The sequence below is a fragment of the Notamacropus eugenii genome, chromosome 6 (genome assembly GCF_028372415.1).
Source record: "Notamacropus eugenii isolate mMacEug1 chromosome 6, mMacEug1.pri_v2, whole genome shotgun sequence".
NCBI classification, from domain to species: domain Eukaryota; kingdom Metazoa; phylum Chordata; class Mammalia; order Diprotodontia; family Macropodidae; genus Notamacropus; species Notamacropus eugenii.
Window position 1 is genome coordinate 48,567,289 of NC_092877.1, and position 18,863 is coordinate 48,586,151.

The window sequence follows — 18,863 nt, forward strand, 5'->3', positions numbered from 1 at the left end:
CAGATACTGAATATATTACAGATATTGAATATATTGTGTTGGTATCTTAAATACAATTGCTCTTTCTGCACCTTCCGCTGCTTCTGGGTTTGTTCTTTTGGGTTTCAGTAGTTGTAGTTGTTAGTAATACATAGGCTGATTTTTATTAACTTATTTTGTATTCTGCTATGCTGCTGAAGCAATTGTTCTCAATTTTTTGTTAATTCACTACAGTGTTCTCTGTAAAGCTTTTATTTGCAAATAAAGATAATTTTATCTTTACTATGACTACATTTATTCTCTTAAATAATTCTTTACATTTTACTATTCATTTCTTGTACTTTACAAAATAGTAGTGCATATAGTGGGTATCTTCCTACTATCCATGATCTGGATAGGGAAATTTCCAGTGTTTGTTTATTATTAATAAGATTAACTCTTGGTTTTGAATAAATCTTTTTTGAAGGTAATTAGCAAAAAGTTCTTTCATGCCATGCTTTTTAATAATTTTAACTTAAATAAATGGTGCATATTATCAAGAATTTGGTACCTATGGATATCATGTGTTTTTTGTTAATATGATTCATGACATTTGTTTTTTAATGAAAAACATCCTTGAATTCCTGGTATATGTTTACCCACCACTGAACATGCAACAGCTTGTAGTTAACCTTCCTAAAATATGATGTTCAGAACTGAAAACAATATTTCACATGTAGTCAGACTAGGGAAAGAGATAGATACCATTTCCTTCAATAGCTTCCATTCTACATAAAAAAGGACAAAGTTTAGTAGAATATAATATCCATAAAATTTATTATTGGCTATGAAGAGTCTCTAAAGCCTTTTAAGTTTCAGAAATCTCATGAGATTTCTGACATATTTAATAACTTCTAGTAAACCTATATAAGCAAGTTTCAAAAACAGTAATAAGGCATAGAATTTACTCTTTACCTCCTCCAGCACTCTTGAAATGGAGAGTTAATTTAAGATTTAACTATACTATCTTCAAAAGCAGTAGCACATCAGTGAGTACTTCATTAATTAAAAGCTAGAAAAGGAAGTTTGCTAAATGAAGCAAATGTTCTTATCGCTTCTATCTATATTCATTAAAACTGACAGGAAACCAAATATCACCATCTGTCTACTTGCAATAAAGACACTAAAAACAGCTCTAGGCTAGCAGAGCAACATTAAAGACAAAAGTATAAAACTGCCGATTTTAAAGTTTCATTTGCAAATGGACAAGGAAGAAATAAATTTGAAACTAAGAAAAAAGTAAATCATGTTGAATTTTGTATGACATCTAGAATAAAAGACTCAAGTATATGTGTATATGTATATATACATGTACATATGTATATTATATATAAAATCTATATCACTAGATCAAATACAAGTTTAGCAATTGCCTGTTGTGATTTATGTCATCAATTCTCAAAAAAGGAAAACTTTAAATATTATTGTGTTTAGCTAAAAAGAAACACTTGCTTACCAAAACATGCTTGCAATCAACATTCATGTAACAGAATTACAAAAATCTGTGCCACACCCTTCCCCCCCACCCCCCGCAACACAATTACATTATCAGTATAGAAACACAGATGGCAGGTGGCAGTTCTGCATGGATACATAGGCTTAATACTTAAAAACCAAAAGTTTCCAATTCTATTGTTTCCTGTATTCCTAATTTCATCCAAGGCAAGCCAATTTAGCCTCTGAGGAAAGGTAAGCAAGGAAAATCAGGTAGTCAAATATGACCTACTTCCCCAAGCTTCCCATTAGGATCTCAAAGGTTATAGAAAATTCAGGACACTACTCCAAGTGATTTTGCATACTTCTTGACACTGCCTACAGTGACTACCTTGTTTGTACTACAGGATAGAAGGGGAAAAAAATAAAATTAAGATATCAAGGGGAAATTTTTTTTTAAGCAAGTAGAATTATCTTCACATACAGAAAGAGAAAAATGATTGCTACAGAATTGAGATGCAAGGTAAGTGAAGAGACAGTAAGAAGGTGCTCTTAAGTGAATTCAAATGAAGTGAGTCTGGAACAATTTCAATGCAGAGTTCTGAAATATTTTGCATATATGATTTCTGAGCTAATGTTGATAAGAACTTTGAAAAATCATGGATAACAGGAAATATACTGTTGGACCAGAGACAAACAAATGTTCGAATTTTCACAAAGAAAAGAAAGTGGATTTTTCACACTAAGGGTTGGTGAGGCTGATAGCTATACTTGGATTGTAGGGAAGTGCTTGACAAAATTTTACCAGACAAGATGGAGTTCTGGGCTGGATAATTAGTGGATGGATTTGAATGGATTTGGAATTATTCAAATGCTTGGAATACAGCAATATTAACGTAATGATGTAAACCTTGAAGGACATCTCATCTCAAGTTGTATGTCACAGGATCTGTCCTTAGCCCTATGTTGTTGAACTTTGTAAAACATCAGAGATGTGACTGAAGGTACAAATGACATGCTTATCAAGTGTATGGATATCAGAAGGATGGAGAAGAGGCAGTATGGTGTGGTGGAGAGAGAACTTAAAGTTGGGAAGACCCAGTCTCAAATGCTGATACATATTTATACCACTCTGGGCAAATCTCTTAGCTTCCCAGGACTCCAAGTCATTCTTTAAGGCTATGGATTGCAGCAAATTGCTTGGGGTGGGGAATCTGCAGCTTTGAGGCCACGTGTGACCCTCTATGTCCTCAAGTGTGGCCCTTTGACTAAATCCAAACTTCAAAGAACAAATCCCCTTGAGGACACAGAGGGCTACATGTGACCTGGAAGCCACAGGTTCCCCATCCCTGAGCTAACATGTATTGGCAGAGGGAACTTCCTTACTTAGGAATTATATGTAGCAGTGAAATGACAAATCTAGTCCCTATTACTTTAGAGGCAGAATACATGGTTAACAGGCTGGATGGTAAATATACATACATACATACACACACACATACACACATATATTACACACACACACACACACACACACATATATACACATCATAATGAGCCGAATCTACTAAGATTAAACTTAATAGGGAAAAACGCAATGGGAGCACTTAGAACTGAAACGTCATCTCCAACATGAAGAATTTAGATAAATTTATATATCAAATAAGACTTATATGATTTGACTCAAAGTAATATAAAGAGAACCCAGAGAACAATATCATACCAACTGGCATGACATAAATGAAAAGATCACTAAAGGTAAGCCAAACTTAATGAGAATTAAAAATCATCAATTGCGGTGAAGAGTAGATAATGAATTATACCTCCATTTTCTCAGCCAAGAGGTAGGAAACTCTGGGGACAAAATGTTGCATACATTGTTGGAAGTGGTCAAGGTATGGGTTTGTTTTTGTTTAACTGTTTCTAACTCAGGGTGAAGAGAGAATTCTATTTTGAAATGAATATGATGCAAAATAAATAAAAAGTAAATCAATTATACAAGTACAGGATGAAAGAGATGTTGCTTTCATGTGAAAAATGCCAGCACAACATAGCAGCCAAAAATTATTTTCAAAGGTCATATGATATAATTTTTGTGTTCAGAGGTGGTAATCCTACTCTATTCTAGTTAAAACACATGTGGGTATATATTCTGTATGTTTGCTGACTGGGTACCATTATTTTGATGGACATTCACAAACTAGACTCCTTTATGAGGAAAGAAAATAGGATTGCAGAGCACTTTGAAACCCTGTCATAATAAATGCATCAGTTGAAGAAATTGGGGGAATTTATTCTGAAGGAGAGGAAACATGACTGTAATTTTTTAAGTATCTGAAGGACTGCTGTATGGAAAGATTAGACATATTTTACAAGACAGAGTAATTATCAGTGGAGGAAAATCACAGGGAAGAAGATTTTGGTTTAATATAAGGACAAACTTTCAAAAGACTAGAGCTATCCTACAGGGTAAAACCCTGTCTCAAGAGTTAGTGAGTTCTCTGGTTATTGAAAGTCTTTCATAAGCTGAATGACTTTTGCTAGAGATGTAGAAGGGATTTATGCTGCAGGTAAGACTTTTAATTGATGAATTCTGAAGTTACTGCTAACATTAAGATCCTAGGAAATTACAAAAATGTAGTTTTATATTATTTAAGGAAAAACTGTAAGTATCTTATACAGGAAAATTCCAAGTATTATAGATGGAAAAACTGATAAGATTTAATTCATCTTCTTAGGTGCTGAGGTATTACAACCAATTTTGTCTAGGGAACTGGCAAAACTCTTTCCACCAATATAGCTACAGTCTTAGAGAGGTATTTTGATTACATAGCTAGGATGCATAATGAGAAGGAATTTGAACACAGTTCTTTGGTCCAAGATCAGCCCTCTCTCATTTTTTAAGGTATCTCTGATATCATGACATAGAGATATGAAGGGGATAAGTAAGGGGCACTACAGAAACAACCATATTGCATATTGATTTTCAGGTCAGACTTAGTTTCTCTAAAAAGTCCTACTCTGATGAATTACCATCCTATGGAGATAACTCTGAATTCTTGAAGGCAAGGTCAGAGGAATTCAAATTTTGACAAGTTATACCATTCTAGAAAGGTTTTGAATATGGTCTCAGCAATAAGCTATTTCTATGATCTATGAAAGAACCAGGTTAGTTAAGCACAGAGTAGATCATGACCAACAGGACCAGTTACTTGGCAATGAATTTTTTGGGCATCCCATCCTACGAAACCAAGAATGTTCCATCATATAGCTCCCTTTAGTTTTTGCAGTGAGAATGGCACAATTGTAGAAAAGGAGGGAGAAGGCTCTAAAAATCATAAAATCTTTAAACTATCAATAAATATTAATTTAACTGTTGATACTCCTAATGTGAAATTTTTCATAGTAAAATAAATGAACATACTATTGGAGGAAGAGAATCAAATCAATATCAACATTTTCACTATAAAAGAAACCAGAAGATTTAAAGTTACAAGTAAATGAAATGATCATAGGTTCTTCTTGAGAAGAAAATTAATGAGTTGCTAAGCTACATTTTCTGGCCTGTACAAAGGAAACAATACACAGAATTTGATGGCCCACTTTTACTTTTAGTCACCTCATACTGCAGTGCTCATGACAGACATTTGCAAAAAGTCCACAATGAAGCTAAATGCTATATGCACCAATATCTCTTACAAAGGATAAGGAAGTGGAGAGATTTCATAAATAACTAGATAACTTCTAAATTAAATTAATATACATTTTAATGATCAGTAACTTCAATATAAAGATAGGTATGGAGGAGGTGCAATATGCTGGAAAACATGATTCAGGAGTAAAAGATGAAAGAGGTCAAAGGTTTGTAGACATGGAAATTTCATATATATAAAATTTAAAGAGTAGTTTTTTTTTAAAGAGCTGTGAAGCATGAGAGATGGAAAATACCAAATAACATAATAAAAAAATGAAAATAATTATTCTATTATCCTATTCTAACAAATAGGACACAACTAGTTACTGAAGCGCTAGGAATCATTAACAAATGAACCATATATGTAGCCAGACCACCAAATTGTTAGAACAAAGATCAAATTCAAAATCAAATTATGAAGAATAAATTTATGAGATAACATAGCTGGGCAATTAAAACAAATCCAAACTAATCAAAAAAAAAAAAAAGCTGTTGATACCAGATAATGAGAAATGGCTAAAATAACAGAAATTAATGCAGATCAAAAGGGGTTTAATTGAGAGAAGACAACTGACACGATAATTAAATTCAATGAGCATTTATTAAGCACATACTATATTCCAAGCACTGTGCCAAGTCCTAAGGATATAAAGACAAAAATGAAAACAGCTCCTAACCTCAAAGACTATTGGGTTGGGGAAGAACAACACGTAAAACATGTATACAAAGAAAACATAAATCCATTTTGGGGGGCAAGGACTATTAATTGTAGGTGAGAGCACCTGAGCTGAGCACAGAGTAGAGTCAGGTATTCCTAGAGATAGAGAAGAAGAGGAAAAACTCCATAGCACTGAGGGCTGCCTATGCAAAGACATGGATAGGGTGACTCTAAAGCACCTAAACAGCATCCTCAACAGAAACAGGAATGTTCGGAAGAATGATGATTTTTTAGGGGGGAGTAGAATATAATGAGTTCCATTTTGGATGTAATGAGCAAGTGATGTGCATGGGACAACCAGTCGGGGGAGCAGTTGCTAATGGTAGAATAGTGATCCAAAGGGCCTAGAAGCTAGTTGGGGGAAAAACATTTGGTCAGGTAAAGAAATATGGCAGCCAACAGTGAATGAAAATTAAAATTAGCTTGTAAAATCCTACAAAGAAGGATGATAGATTATACCATGTTACATCATTAAAAAGCATAAAACAGTGAATGGAAAAACAAACTTTTGCCTATGTAGGCAAAGGCTTTAACATAAATACAACCCATGAAGGCAGAATCAGAAGGGATATGAGTGAATGAAAGAAAACATTTATAAAGTGTTTACTATGTACGAAACTTTGTATTAAGCTTTGGGGATACAAGTATAAAAGTAAGACAATCTCTATCCTCAAAGAGCTTACATTCTAGTAGGGGAAGACACCCTAAATAAAAAAAGTGGTGTCTAGGGAAGGATATTTTGGTATGGAAAATCAACTGACAACATGCTTTCTAGAAGCAACGAAAGTATTGATTTGACTACTGAAATCAAAGACAGGGGAAAATATCTGCATCAAATGTCTATGACGAAATGATATCCAAAATTTATAAGGAATTAGCACAAATATATAACACCAAGAACTATTTCCCAAAAGATAAGTGGCCAAAGAATACAAACAGCTTTCATGTTTTCCTAGGAGACCTATGTTCCCAAGATGTCTCTATAAATCTGGTAATAAAAATCAATGACTTTTGCTTATATGGAGATCATATATTCTTGAAACCACTGGCTTCAAAATCAAATAAAAATGGATCCCTGTAGGCACCTTATTAACCTAGAAAACCCCAAATTAACATTATTTATGTTGTATTGTAATTTTATACATTTTGTTAAAATTTCCCAATTACATTTTAATCTGACTCAGGCTCCACTCAAGTTGTCTGCTTTAAATTTTTTTGCCTTTTGCTTCTCCCATGTTGTTCTTTAATATATTTGTTTTTAAAAGTCTTTGGTTCCCTTACTTTTCTGGAGAGATCAGCCACCATAAATTCAAGTTTTCTATCCTACTCATTATTTTTGCTGTGCAAACCAAAAATTCTATTATTTGTTCTCCTCCTCCTCCTTTTTTTTCTTATTTTCTTATTTCTCTTTTTCTGGAATATTCTGGAAAATCTTGCTGTTGTTCAATGCTGTCTTGAGAATTAATAAGGTTCTATGTTTCATCAAGTGTTGGTTCAATCTCCTTTTCCCTTAAAATAGTTATTTAAAGGTTTGTAAGCTTTTAGGTGTTTCAGAACTCATTCTCTCTTCAAAGTGTAGTATCTTCACTGTTAATTTATCTGCTTCATTTTCTAATTTTTAATAACATTTTACTTCCTTTAGAAATCTTTAGTAATTATAGGTTTTTTTCCCTTATTTTCTCATCTCACTCACTGACTCCTTCCCCTTTGAATAAGGGTATTTTCCTGTGGCTATACTGCAATGCCGTTTCAGCCTACTCTCACATTGGGAGATTTACTTTTCTCCAACCCTAGTTTTTGCCCAAGTAGAGTTTTGGAGGCGGGGTGAGGTTGGGGGAGGGGACAGGCATTGGATCAATGAGGTTCTAGTTTCCTTTTCTTCAGACCTGGTATAGGTTAAGTTTAATTACTTGATCTGTCACTTTTTGCAGAGTTGAGGGAGAGACTAGGCAACACATTTTTCTGCCACTTTGGAGTTCCCTAATGTAGCGTAACTCTACTCAGAGTAGCATACATCTCCATCCTGTATACTTGGCTAAAATGGTCAGTTTTCTTTTTTTTCCTTTTTAATAAGGAAATATAGAAAAGGCAGGGTGGTCATCAGAATCTCTTTTGCAGCAGGGAAATCCCTAAGTGGGTCCCAAAGTGCAAGTTAGTTTTTGTGCCCTATTACAGCATGAAGGCTGGTGGGAAGAGGTGCTTAAAGCTCCTTAAGAACTGTTTTACACTGCTAATTTATTAAGCTGTTACCTTGTTGGACTTCTTATATTCTCGTCAGGTGTAATCATAACTACCTTTGAGACACAGTTCTTTGAAGTTTTCAGAGAAGTACTAGGGATTGGAGAAAATGTCTACTCCTCCAACTTACAGAGTTTGTAACCCAAAGTTATATTTTTTTAAATTTAGAATGTATAGTATAAAAGCATACATGAAAACATTATCCAAATTACTAATTATAAGAGAAATGCAAATCAAAATACCTTTGAGGTCTGGCCATATCCAAGGACAAAGAAGACAGAAAAAGTGGAAGGAAAAGACAATTTTTATGGGCTCTGAGAAGACAAGAAAACTACCTTATTGTTCTTCAAGCTATGAATTGGTCCAACTGTTGTGAACAACAATTTGGAATTAGGAAAGACAAGTGACTGAATTGTCCCTTTGCCTTGACCCTGTGATCACAGAAATAAAACAAGTGCCTGTCAACAGGAAAAATAACTAAAAAATACTGTGACACAACTGTGTGTTAAAAATAATGAATATGAAGAATTTGAAGAAAGATAGGAAGAATTTTATGAACTGATTAAGAGGAAAATAAGTAGAACTATGAGAATTATTTACATAATGAGTGCAATAATGAAAGTGAAAAGCAGTAAAATGAAGTCACATTAAAAGTAACTAAAATTAAGAATTGAGAATAATTCAACTTATCTCCTAACCCCATGAGTCCCCACTATCTTACAATTAGTTATGAATGTAATGCTTTATAAACTATAACTGCTTAAACTTAAATTGTAACTGCTATAAACTATGACTGCTTTTTATTACAATCTCAACAAGAAGCTTGGCTACAAAGTATAAAAATGAAAACTTAACATCATCAGCCATACTTAGACATCCTTTCTCTTCCTCCTCCCCTCCATTCTAAATTTCTTAGAAAATTAAATTACTAAAAATACTCATATTTTGGGATTTAAGAATCGTTTATGGCCAAATTTCAATTAATCCTTGGATGACACCTGAGATTCTACTATTCATCTCTTTCATCAATTGTTTAGGCATTGTTTAATGCCCTTCACCATTTGTTTAGGGGGCCTGAATGTTGAAGTCAAAGAAACTGGGTTCAAACAGTGGCCAGGGACAACATGTGACACTGGTAAGTTATTTAATTTCTCTGGGCTCCATCTATAAATGAGAGGATTAGATAACCTCTACAGCTCCTTCCAGCTCTAAATCTATAATCCTAAGAATCACAGAATCATAGAATTCAAGAGTTGGAAAGGATCACAGAGGAGGTGGCACAGTGTACAGAGTGCAGGACTTGGATTCAGGAAAACCAAAGTTCAAATCCTGACTCAGACACTAGCTATGTGACCCTGGGCAACATATGTGACCCTTTAACTAACATCATCCTCATCTGTAAAATGGGAGTAATAAGAGTACCATACCTCAGAAGACTTGTGAGAATCAAATAAGTTAACATGTGTAAAATGTTTTGCAAAAACCACTAAATAAATGTTAAATGTTATCATTATTTTTATTAACTCATGCCCAAAAGGAATATCCACATTAACATAGATGAAAAGTAGTCATCCAGCCTGTGCTTGAAAACCTCCAAGATGGGGAAAGGGGAAACACACCATTCCATTTCTGGAGAGCTCAAGTTTTTGGGAGACATCGAGCCTGAATCATTTGCTTCTTTGCAGTTTCTACCTGTTGCTTAGAGTTTTGTTCTCAGGATCTAACCACAACAAATTCATTTCTTCCTCTACATGAAAACCCTTCAGACAGCTGTCATGTCCTTCCTGATTTGTCTCTTCTCTAGGGCTAAGCACCAGTTCCTTCAACCAAACTTCTTATGACATAGACTCAAGGCCCTTCACCATTTAGATGCCCTTCTCTAGAGACTCTCAAATTTATCAATGTCCTTCTAAAATTGAAGGACTCAACACAGAACTCAACACAATATTCCAGATGTGAGCTGACCAGGGCAGAGTACAGAGGGACTACCTCCCTCCTCTTCTTTCACAAAAAGCTCTGTCTTTTTTTTTTTTGCTGCCACACCATACTGCAAATTCATTACAATCCACTAAAATCCTAAGCTCCCTTTCAGAAAAACTGCTCTCTAACCAGGTCTCCCCATTCTGTACTTGTGAAGTTGTTTTTTTGAATCAAATATTTTATTGTACTTCCGTCTAACAATTAGGCGAACTATATCTAATGCATCCTCTTAACCCCTTGGTCTAGTAATCCTATTGAAAAAAAAGAAATAAGATTTGTTTAGAATGACCTGCTTTTGATGAAGCATTCTTTTTGAAGAATGAAGGTTCTTTGTGATCCCTGTTTCCTTTTCAGATGCTCACTAACCATTCCGTAGGTAAAACATTCTAAAATCTTGACAGGTATTAAAATCAAGCTCAATTGACTGAAATCAAGGTAACTGGGAGCTTACAGATCTCCCTTTCTGGAGGTAGGGGATTGTAAGGGAAAATTAGAATATCTGCCCTTCTCTAGTTCTGTGGTGCCTCTATCATTCTCCATGATTAAAGATGGCAGTCTCACATCTACCTCATCCATATGATAATAATTTGTGATCTTAAATATGTCTTAATTTAGTCAGAACATTGTTGCAAATTGATTTCTATGCATTTCCAAATGGAGTATTAGTTTGATTTTCCTGTTCTAAGATTAGCTAGTTAACATGAACATTTAATGTTTAGATTACACAAAACCAAGCATAACTAAGAAGCATACAATGAATTACACATTAAGAAAAAAAATGTTCAGGACAACTTTCTTGGTTCCTGCCAAAGTAATAACTTCCTGAGATCTTGAAGCTTAATCAGAATGAGTTAATTACAGCAATTTGCTAAGACATACTGAACTTTCCTCTTCAGTACTATAGTAATTCATAGAATTTCAGAGATTAATGTGATCCAAGCCCTTGACATTGAACACAAGTTGCTCACTGCTCATATTAGAGCCACCTGAATAACAGACAGGATATAGAAATCTAAGAAATAATAGATCCCACAAGACTTAGAGGAAGGTACACCTTCATTTGCCCAAGAGAAATGCCTCCTAACTCCTTGAAGTTCATAGTTCTTTCTGGCCTCATTCTTTATTTTAATCAGTATTACAAAAACAAGGAATACATGAAAACTGAGAAACTAAATCAGAAGGAACTCTTATCCAAGTTGGATTAGATATTCCCAAAATACTCCTTCAAAAATCATTATCTTTCACATTGGAAATCTTAAGTGTCAAACTGCCATCCATTAGTGCTGATTTTGGCTAGAAGCAATAGAAAGGAATATTATGAATATTAGGTGATGTCATGTGACTCCCAACACATTTCCCACTGTCTTTTCACCATTCTCCCACTCACCCAGGCTTGAAATTTAAGTGTCTTCTACTCCTCATTGATTACTCCTGGGGGGCGGAGCCAAGATGGCGGAGTAGAAAGACGCACATACACATAGCTCCGAACCCACAACCCACAGAACATCTGTAAAAAGGAACTCACGGCGAATTCTGGAACAACAGAGGCCATAGAACAGTGGAGCGAAGGAGATTTCTGTTCCAGAGGGACCTGTAAACCTCTCGCAAAAGGTCCTTCGCACCGCGGACTGGGCGCCGCAGACTGGGAGCCCACCACAGCCCTGCCTTGCCCGCGGCACCAAGAAGGGCAGATCCGAGCAGGCTTCAGGGATGGAATCTCCAGTGGCCGCGCGGGTCCCTCCACCCACAGGTGACGGGGGTCGGTGAGAGGGTCTCTTTGGCGGGTCGAGAGGGGAGTGGGGTGCCCCCATAACTCAGGCCCCCTCGGGAGGCAGCAGCTGAGGCAGCGGCAGACCAGGGCTCCCCAAGCAGGCAGGAGCCTGGATCCATTGTTGAAGGTCTCTGCATAAAGCCCCTGAGGGAACTGAGCCCCATGAGGCAGCCCTGCCCCCACCTGAGCACCTGAACTTAATCTCACACTGAACAGCAGCCCTGCCCCCGCCAAAAGCCCTGAGGCTGGGGAACAGCATTTGAATCTCAGACCCCAAGCGCTGGCTGGGAGGATCAGGAGGTGAGGTGGGTGTGAGGAGAATATTCAGAGGTCAAGTCACTGGCTGGGAAAATGCCCAGAAAAGGGAAAAGAAATAAGACTATAGAAGGTTACTTTCTTGGTGAACAGGCATTTCCTCCCTTCCTTTCTGATGAGGAAGAACAATGCTTACCATCAGGCAAAGACACAGAAGTAAAGGCTTCTGTATCCCAGCCCACCCAGTGGGCTCAGGCCATGGAAGAGCTCAAAAAGAATTTTGAAAATCAAGTTAGAGAGGTGGAGGAAAAGCTGGGAAGAGAAATGAGAGACATGCAGTCAAAGCATGAACAGCAGGTCAGCACCCTGCTAAAGGAGACCCAAAAAAATGCTGAAGAAAATAACACCTCATTGATTACTCCTGCCATGCTCAATCAGCTGCCAAGTCCTTTTGCTTTTACCTTTGTAAACAATCAATCAATAAACATTTATTAACTGCCTTGTGTTTGTCCTTCATTCTAGAAGAGGACCATGACATCAAGATGATGACATGACTTGCAGTTGACTTTGATTTGAGTCAAGGAGGGCTATGCAAGGTTACCAGCCTCACTTTCTCCTCCAGAGCCATCTGGGTCCAGTGGTCAGATATTCATCAGGATGACTGGAGATGGTCCAGGATGCAATGTGAGACCCTGGCCATTTTAGGCTAAGGTCTTATCAAATTCTCACTTTGAGTGAGATACACCCATTCAATGATAGACTTCTTTAAGTAGTTACTCTAGGGATGGCCCCTTTAATCAAAAAAAAAAAATCAAACTGGGAGGGAAAGACCCTCAGGGTTCCTGGGTAAAAGGGAAACAGTTACTATTTAGTATTTACATTTACTCTGTGCTACATGGGCGGGGACTTGTGGTCCAGTCTAAGAGCTCCAGAGTGAAGATTTCTATATTAACTGCCCAATAAGTGCTGGGGATACACAAAAAAACAAAACACAGTTCTTGCCCTCAAGGTACTCACAAGCTGAAGGTGAAGACAATAAGCAAACAAATATATAGAAAGCAAACTATACACAGGATAAATAGGAAATAATTAACAGAATTAAGAAGGGTTGGAGAAGCCTTCTTGAAAGAAGAAGTTGGACTTATCCCAAGCCAGGAAGGTCAATAGTTGGAGAAGATGAGGTAGAGCTTCCAGGAATAGCAAAGAGGATAGGATCACTGGATCAAAGAGTATGTGTCAAGGACTTAGGTAGGAGGTGAGTGGGATAGACTTAGTGAAGACTCCTCAGATTGTAATTTTTCTCCCAGGGGTGAGGTAAGGCCTAAAGGCTCAAGGTTACAATATTTTTAGAATAGAATAGTTCCATATAAGGATATAAAACTGTGTAGTGTATTAGGGTCTCAATGATTGGACAAAACTTACATAATTCCTCGATGTCTTCATTTCAAAAGGGATTGGTTAGATTTCGTGTCTAGAATGTAAGACCATATTCTCAGCTAATGAGGATAATGGTCAGTGGGGGGAGGAGGGACTTGCCTTAGGGTCTATATAAATCACTGTCCTTTTCTTTGTCTTCGGCTTTCCTACTCCTACAGGTAAGCCCCCCTTCTTGAGACTTGAATAAATCACTTTTCTGTCATCACTTTGAGAGGCCTCTGAGTAATTGATTTATGTAGGGACCTGAGCCATCCCACACAGAGGGGACTAGGTTATAAAGAGATTTAAATGCTGAACAGAGCTTTTTTGTATTTGCTCTGGGAGGCAATAGGGAGGCACTGGAGTTTATTGGTGGGAGGGGGTAGCCAGAACAGAGTGTGTGACATTATCAGACCTTTGTAACATCTCTCTGACATGACTTTTTTCTCTCTCCTGATGCTTACTACTACCATTCTGGTGCAAGTCCTCATTATCTCACACATGCAATAGCCTGCTGGTTATTCTCCCTGCTTCAATCCCCCTTCCCATGTCCCATCCCGGCTCCAGTCCATTATCTGCTGTGAAGTCAGAGAGATCTTCCTAAAGTGGAGTGAAATTATTTATTGCAAGTCTTATCTTTTCTACTAGTTTCCAGTTATCCCAAAGGCATTCTTATTCATCTCTGTACCTACCATTAACATGGGTCCTCAAAAAACTTGAATAATATCCCCACATGTAAAAATTTTCAAAGAAAAATGTCAATGTGTTCAGGCTATTTTTCATTAAAATATTTAACATAGAATATTTTAGACCTTAACCCAAGAAGAAATTATGGGAGACTATACTGTCAAATTGATTTTTCCCATTTGGTTTGACTATATTTGGTTAAAATGTATAAATACCATAAGAATTATAATTAATTTTGTTGATAATGTTAAGTAATTTAAGTGAATAAGACAATGAACATGAACACTAACTTGTCATATCCTCAGAATTTAAAGAATTAAAACTTTAATGTAGAGGTCTAAATAAACAAGCAGCAGAGAAAGCAAAAAAATGGTGTAAAAAGCAAGCTCAATAAAGTAATCACAAAAACAATTGTATGTCTAAAACTAACCAAAGATGAAGGATTATCTTCTGATGCTGGGAATTTAGCAAATTTAGCTGGAAAATACACATACTTTATTTAAGACTGTTTGTCATTGAGAGCTTTCTGAAATCCCTCCCAACGAGCACTGGGAGCAAAAGGACTTTAAGGGAGGGGTCTGTGAGGCAGGAATACGGGAACAAATAAAAGAGGTGAAATTTGTTTTAATCTTCCATTTTAAATACATTTACCACAAGAATTCGTGTCCCTCAAATTGCTAAACTGAATATTTGCGACAGGTCAGGGAAGAGCAACTTAGACTCGCCCAACTGTTTCCAAATAAAAATGCAAAGTCCTGGGATTCATTCATACCTTTAATGCTGTTGCTGCAATTACATTAAAGTGGAAAACGTATCTTTTCTGTAAATCTGCTGAACATATTTTGCTCCGGCAGAAGGAAAACGATCACAGGTTTTGGATGACATATAAGAGGACCATTTTGACAAATTTCACTTTAGAATCTCAGCGTTAATCACTGATACCAGCTACCACAGTCGAAACCAAATGCCAGTGACAAGCCCTACCGAAAGAGTTATGAGCACCCAGGCCCACCAGGTGGCTGGAGCAGGGCTGGCAGCAGGAAGCCCAGGACTGGCTGCCATGCTGATCAGTTCACCTGGAGAGCAAGGCTGAGGAGCTGGCCTGGCTCAGGATGGCGCTAACCCTGCTTGCCACTATCACTGTTAAGCAGCAGAGAGCCACTGGCATGGTCCATTTTAGGAAGGCACTTTCCCTTTCCCTCTCAAGGAAGAAGGCAGGAAACTAATACAGAAGCTCGAAGCTCTGCCTAGAGGCAGGTTCTGGGCACAAGCTTGGAAGAACAATAGCCTTTGTATCTCCCCTCTGGGGTATTTACATAAAGGGTTTTTATTCCTACAACAAAGAATCCCTTCATCAAGCAGAGCCTGACCACAGACACAGCAAATACTCCCGCATCCTGGAATCTCCAGGAGTAAGCAAGCCAGCCTGGGTCATTTGAGGCAAAGCACCCCAAGCCTCTGAGTTCAGGGAGGCAGAAAGCAGCAGGCCGGTTCGGGAACAGCTCAGCGCCGGGCTCCCCTCTGCACCAGCCTCTATCTCTCCTGGCCCTGCCGGAACCTGCGCTGCGGCCGCTGCTGGGACTCTAGTCTGCAGCTGTGGCGAGCGATTGGGGCACTGGGGGGTGGGGGTGATTCTGCCTTTTCGGGGCTCCGCACGAGGCCACCCCTGGCCCTCCCAAGGCCTCTCCCAGCCCCCGCAGGCGGACCCCTAAAGCAAATGTGGGGCCCTACGGGGAGCCGAGAGCAGGGTCCTAGCGCCTTATTTCGGGGAACAATTCAAGGAAAAGGAAAAAAGAATTACAAACCTTGCATCCCCACCTTCAGTTTTTCAACCAGAATGTGCTAGTGCTCAGGAAAATATGAAGCAGGGAGGCTATGAACCAATGAGAAGGTACAAGCATTCCAGGCTGGCCATTCATCGGGCGCTGCCAGGGGATGCCATCCAACCACCTCCTACCTCACCACTAAATCGGACAGCCCAAGGCCAGGGGCGGGGTCTGAAACACACATGTCCCCCGCTTCCCCCACCCCACCCCAAACCCTATAGGAAAGGAGGGAGGTTACAATCAGGGGAGGGAAGAAAGGTTCCTGGCCCCGCCCATCGCAAGCAGTGAGCCGCCCCCCCACCCCCCATTTCCCCCTAGGTTTGGGGTGGGGTGGGATGGAGGTGGAGTCCCGGGTTGGGCGGAAGGAGCGAGAAGAGACGGCTGACTCCGTGGGACCTAGCATGCATAGGTATGTAAAAAGCTCTATATACAGGTGTCAGGAGGGCACAGGCTGCCCAAGGGCTGCCTTAAGTGTAGGGTCTCCGATACAGAAATGAATGTTGCTTGCCCCTTGGTGTCAGAGAGGTAAACATAGGTGGAAATTCCCAAAGGCCATTCTTAGAGACCTTCACTCACAGCAAAAAGCAACCACCTCCGCCACCCCCCAAAAAAACAAAATTCGGGCTGAAGAGCACTTCATTAGAATGCTACCCTCGTCAGACAGCTACCTCTACTGTAATAAACAACTGTTAGACACTGAGTAGTCCCTTGGGGGGCTTCCTGTCTAGTGACCCCAGTACGCACTTTGTTAACCACCACGATCAAAACATAAGCATGTGAATATTCTGCACAAGACCTCTTGCTGATTATTACAAATTCAATTTTCCTTTGAAACCAATATTAAAATTTTAAAAAATATTTTGAACCAGTGGTTAATTTGCAAACTAAATAATGATCTTGTGAAATAAATAATATATTCCCTGTCTTAGTTTCATGTTAAGAAAGACAAGTAGTTTAGGATAAAATGCTATTATTCTAACATATCATATCCATGGCCTTGATGTTAGGAAATGAGTTTCCAAAAGGAGTTTTCTTCTCTTTAAGAAACTCCAAGGTTAATAGCTAGTTCTAAAAAAACCTGTAAATACTTTTTTTCTAAGCTTGCCAGTTTAAAATAGACAAATCCAATCTGAATGTACAGATCTATATTACACACTCACTGACACACACATACAAATCCCCACACATATATAATGTTTGTGTTTATCACAATTTCACAATTTACCTGAGTTTTGGAAACAAAAGGAGATCTAATGTGTAATGACATGCACAATTCTAGAAATTCTAGAATCCAATCCCTGATCTTCCTTCATATGCCACCCCTTTTTGCAAAACTCAAGTTACACGGATATGCTACTGTACAAAGAAAAGAGTGATGATAAAACAGGCTTTTTATTAACAACTTGCAGTACAAAAGATTTTCCTTTGCAGATCAAGACAGACATTTCTAAGAAGCCCCACAAGCCAAGTACTCTCTGGTGCTGACAGGCAACCAATAACTGTGACAAATGATACATTCATGGCATTTGTGACAATCAATAGAGTGACTTGCCAAATTAATAAAATATAGATCACAAAGCATACATTTTTATTAAAGAATAATTTCATGATAACTAAGTAACATGGAAGCTTCCAAGCATAAGATTAAATTACATGCTGAGTAAATCTGGCATTTTGTGATAAACGGCAAAAATAGTCTTTGCAACAGCAACTGGGGAAGAACATTGCTGACACAGTCTATAAACATGTTTTACAAGCGTCAACCAAAACAACAAAAAAAGCCCGGAATGGGGGCTTAGAGAATCTGCTATTGGATCCACAGTAATTATTTTCTTTCCAGTCCTTTGTGTTGGAAATTACTTTTAATAACATCTTTGGATCTTACTGATAAAAGTAGATTTTTATTTATTATTCCCATCATTAGGAGTCACCACAGAGCAAATTACATTTTTAAATAATCTGACATTATCAATAGAGATCATCACTGACTGGTTTAAATATTTTTCCTACTACAACAACTGTAAAGAAAATATGTATGAAAGTGTACAGGATCAATATTTGTACCTGAAGAGTATAACATCTATTCACTTGAAGAGGTTTAAGAAAAAAAATGCTATCATCATAAACATTTTGATAGCATAATTTTTTTTGACCTAGCCTCCCATTTAATTTATCCTAATCTCCATCTCCCAAACCATACCCAATTCCACCCCCTCCTCAGCCATCCTACTCAGCAGATTTTTGGAGCCTGTGCCACGTGTATGTATGATGTACAGCAACACTAACTTTGTAGAGTCCTCCACTCTACCAAAAGGGACATACAAGGGGTATGTGTGTGTGTGTGTGTGTGTGTGTGTGTGTGTGTTTTAGTGAAAATGGGTGAAGTACAATAATGTAAATATTATCCTTTTCCTAAATTAGGAAAATTTTCTTGGATGCTTCCAGGTATTACCAAGGCTACTACCCTGTAGCAGAGCTCTCAGCTCTCTTGAACTGTATTGAAGTGGCTGGTCCACATTGTGACAATAACAACATCCTTGAAAATCTCCCAGCGTCCAAATAGGCAAAATGATGACTTCCGAATAATAGTGGAAAACTTTATGAAACAGGACTAAATGGGCTGTGTTTGAGAAGGGCTCTAGAATTTATCAGTGGAGAAGAGCTTTTCTAGATAGGTGATATAGGTCAAATCTTTACTAAGGTGAGGAATTCACTCCTGTAAGACAGGACTTGCTCTTAAAGGTCATTTTATCAACATGGAAGTCCACATTTGGACAGCATTTTACAAGACCTATATAACTATTGACTGTTGTTTGCATAAAGGTC

The 18,863-nt window shown here is 37.9% G+C and overlaps 1 protein-coding gene and 1 long non-coding RNA gene across 16 annotated transcripts in view; one reads left to right on the forward strand and one right to left on the reverse strand.

Moving 5' to 3' along the window:
* CTBP1 (C-terminal binding protein 1) overlaps positions 1 to 18,863 on the reverse strand; it is a 456,292-nt gene that overhangs the window by 211,985 nt on the left and 225,444 nt on the right. The window contains exon 1 of one of the 15 annotated variants that reach the window (XM_072619942.1): positions 16,017 to 16,186. The exons of 12 other annotated variants lie outside the window; for them this stretch is intronic. Coding sequence is in view for 2 of the 3 variants with exons in the window: in XM_072619950.1 (XP_072476051.1) it covers positions 16,017 to 16,023 (7 nt within the window). In the remaining variant the exon portion in view is untranslated. Of the gene's footprint in view, positions 1 to 16,016; positions 16,187 to 18,863 lie in introns of those variants that run through there. 2 more of the 15 variants (XM_072619950.1, XM_072619945.1) reach the window with 2 other exon arrangements.
* Positions 16,366 to 18,863, forward strand: part of LOC140510982 (uncharacterized) — a 38,885-nt gene continuing 36,387 nt past the window's right edge. The window contains exon 1 of the long non-coding RNA XR_011969403.1: positions 16,366 to 16,446. This is a non-coding gene — a long non-coding RNA (uncharacterized lncRNA). The remainder of the gene's footprint in view (positions 16,447 to 18,863) is intronic.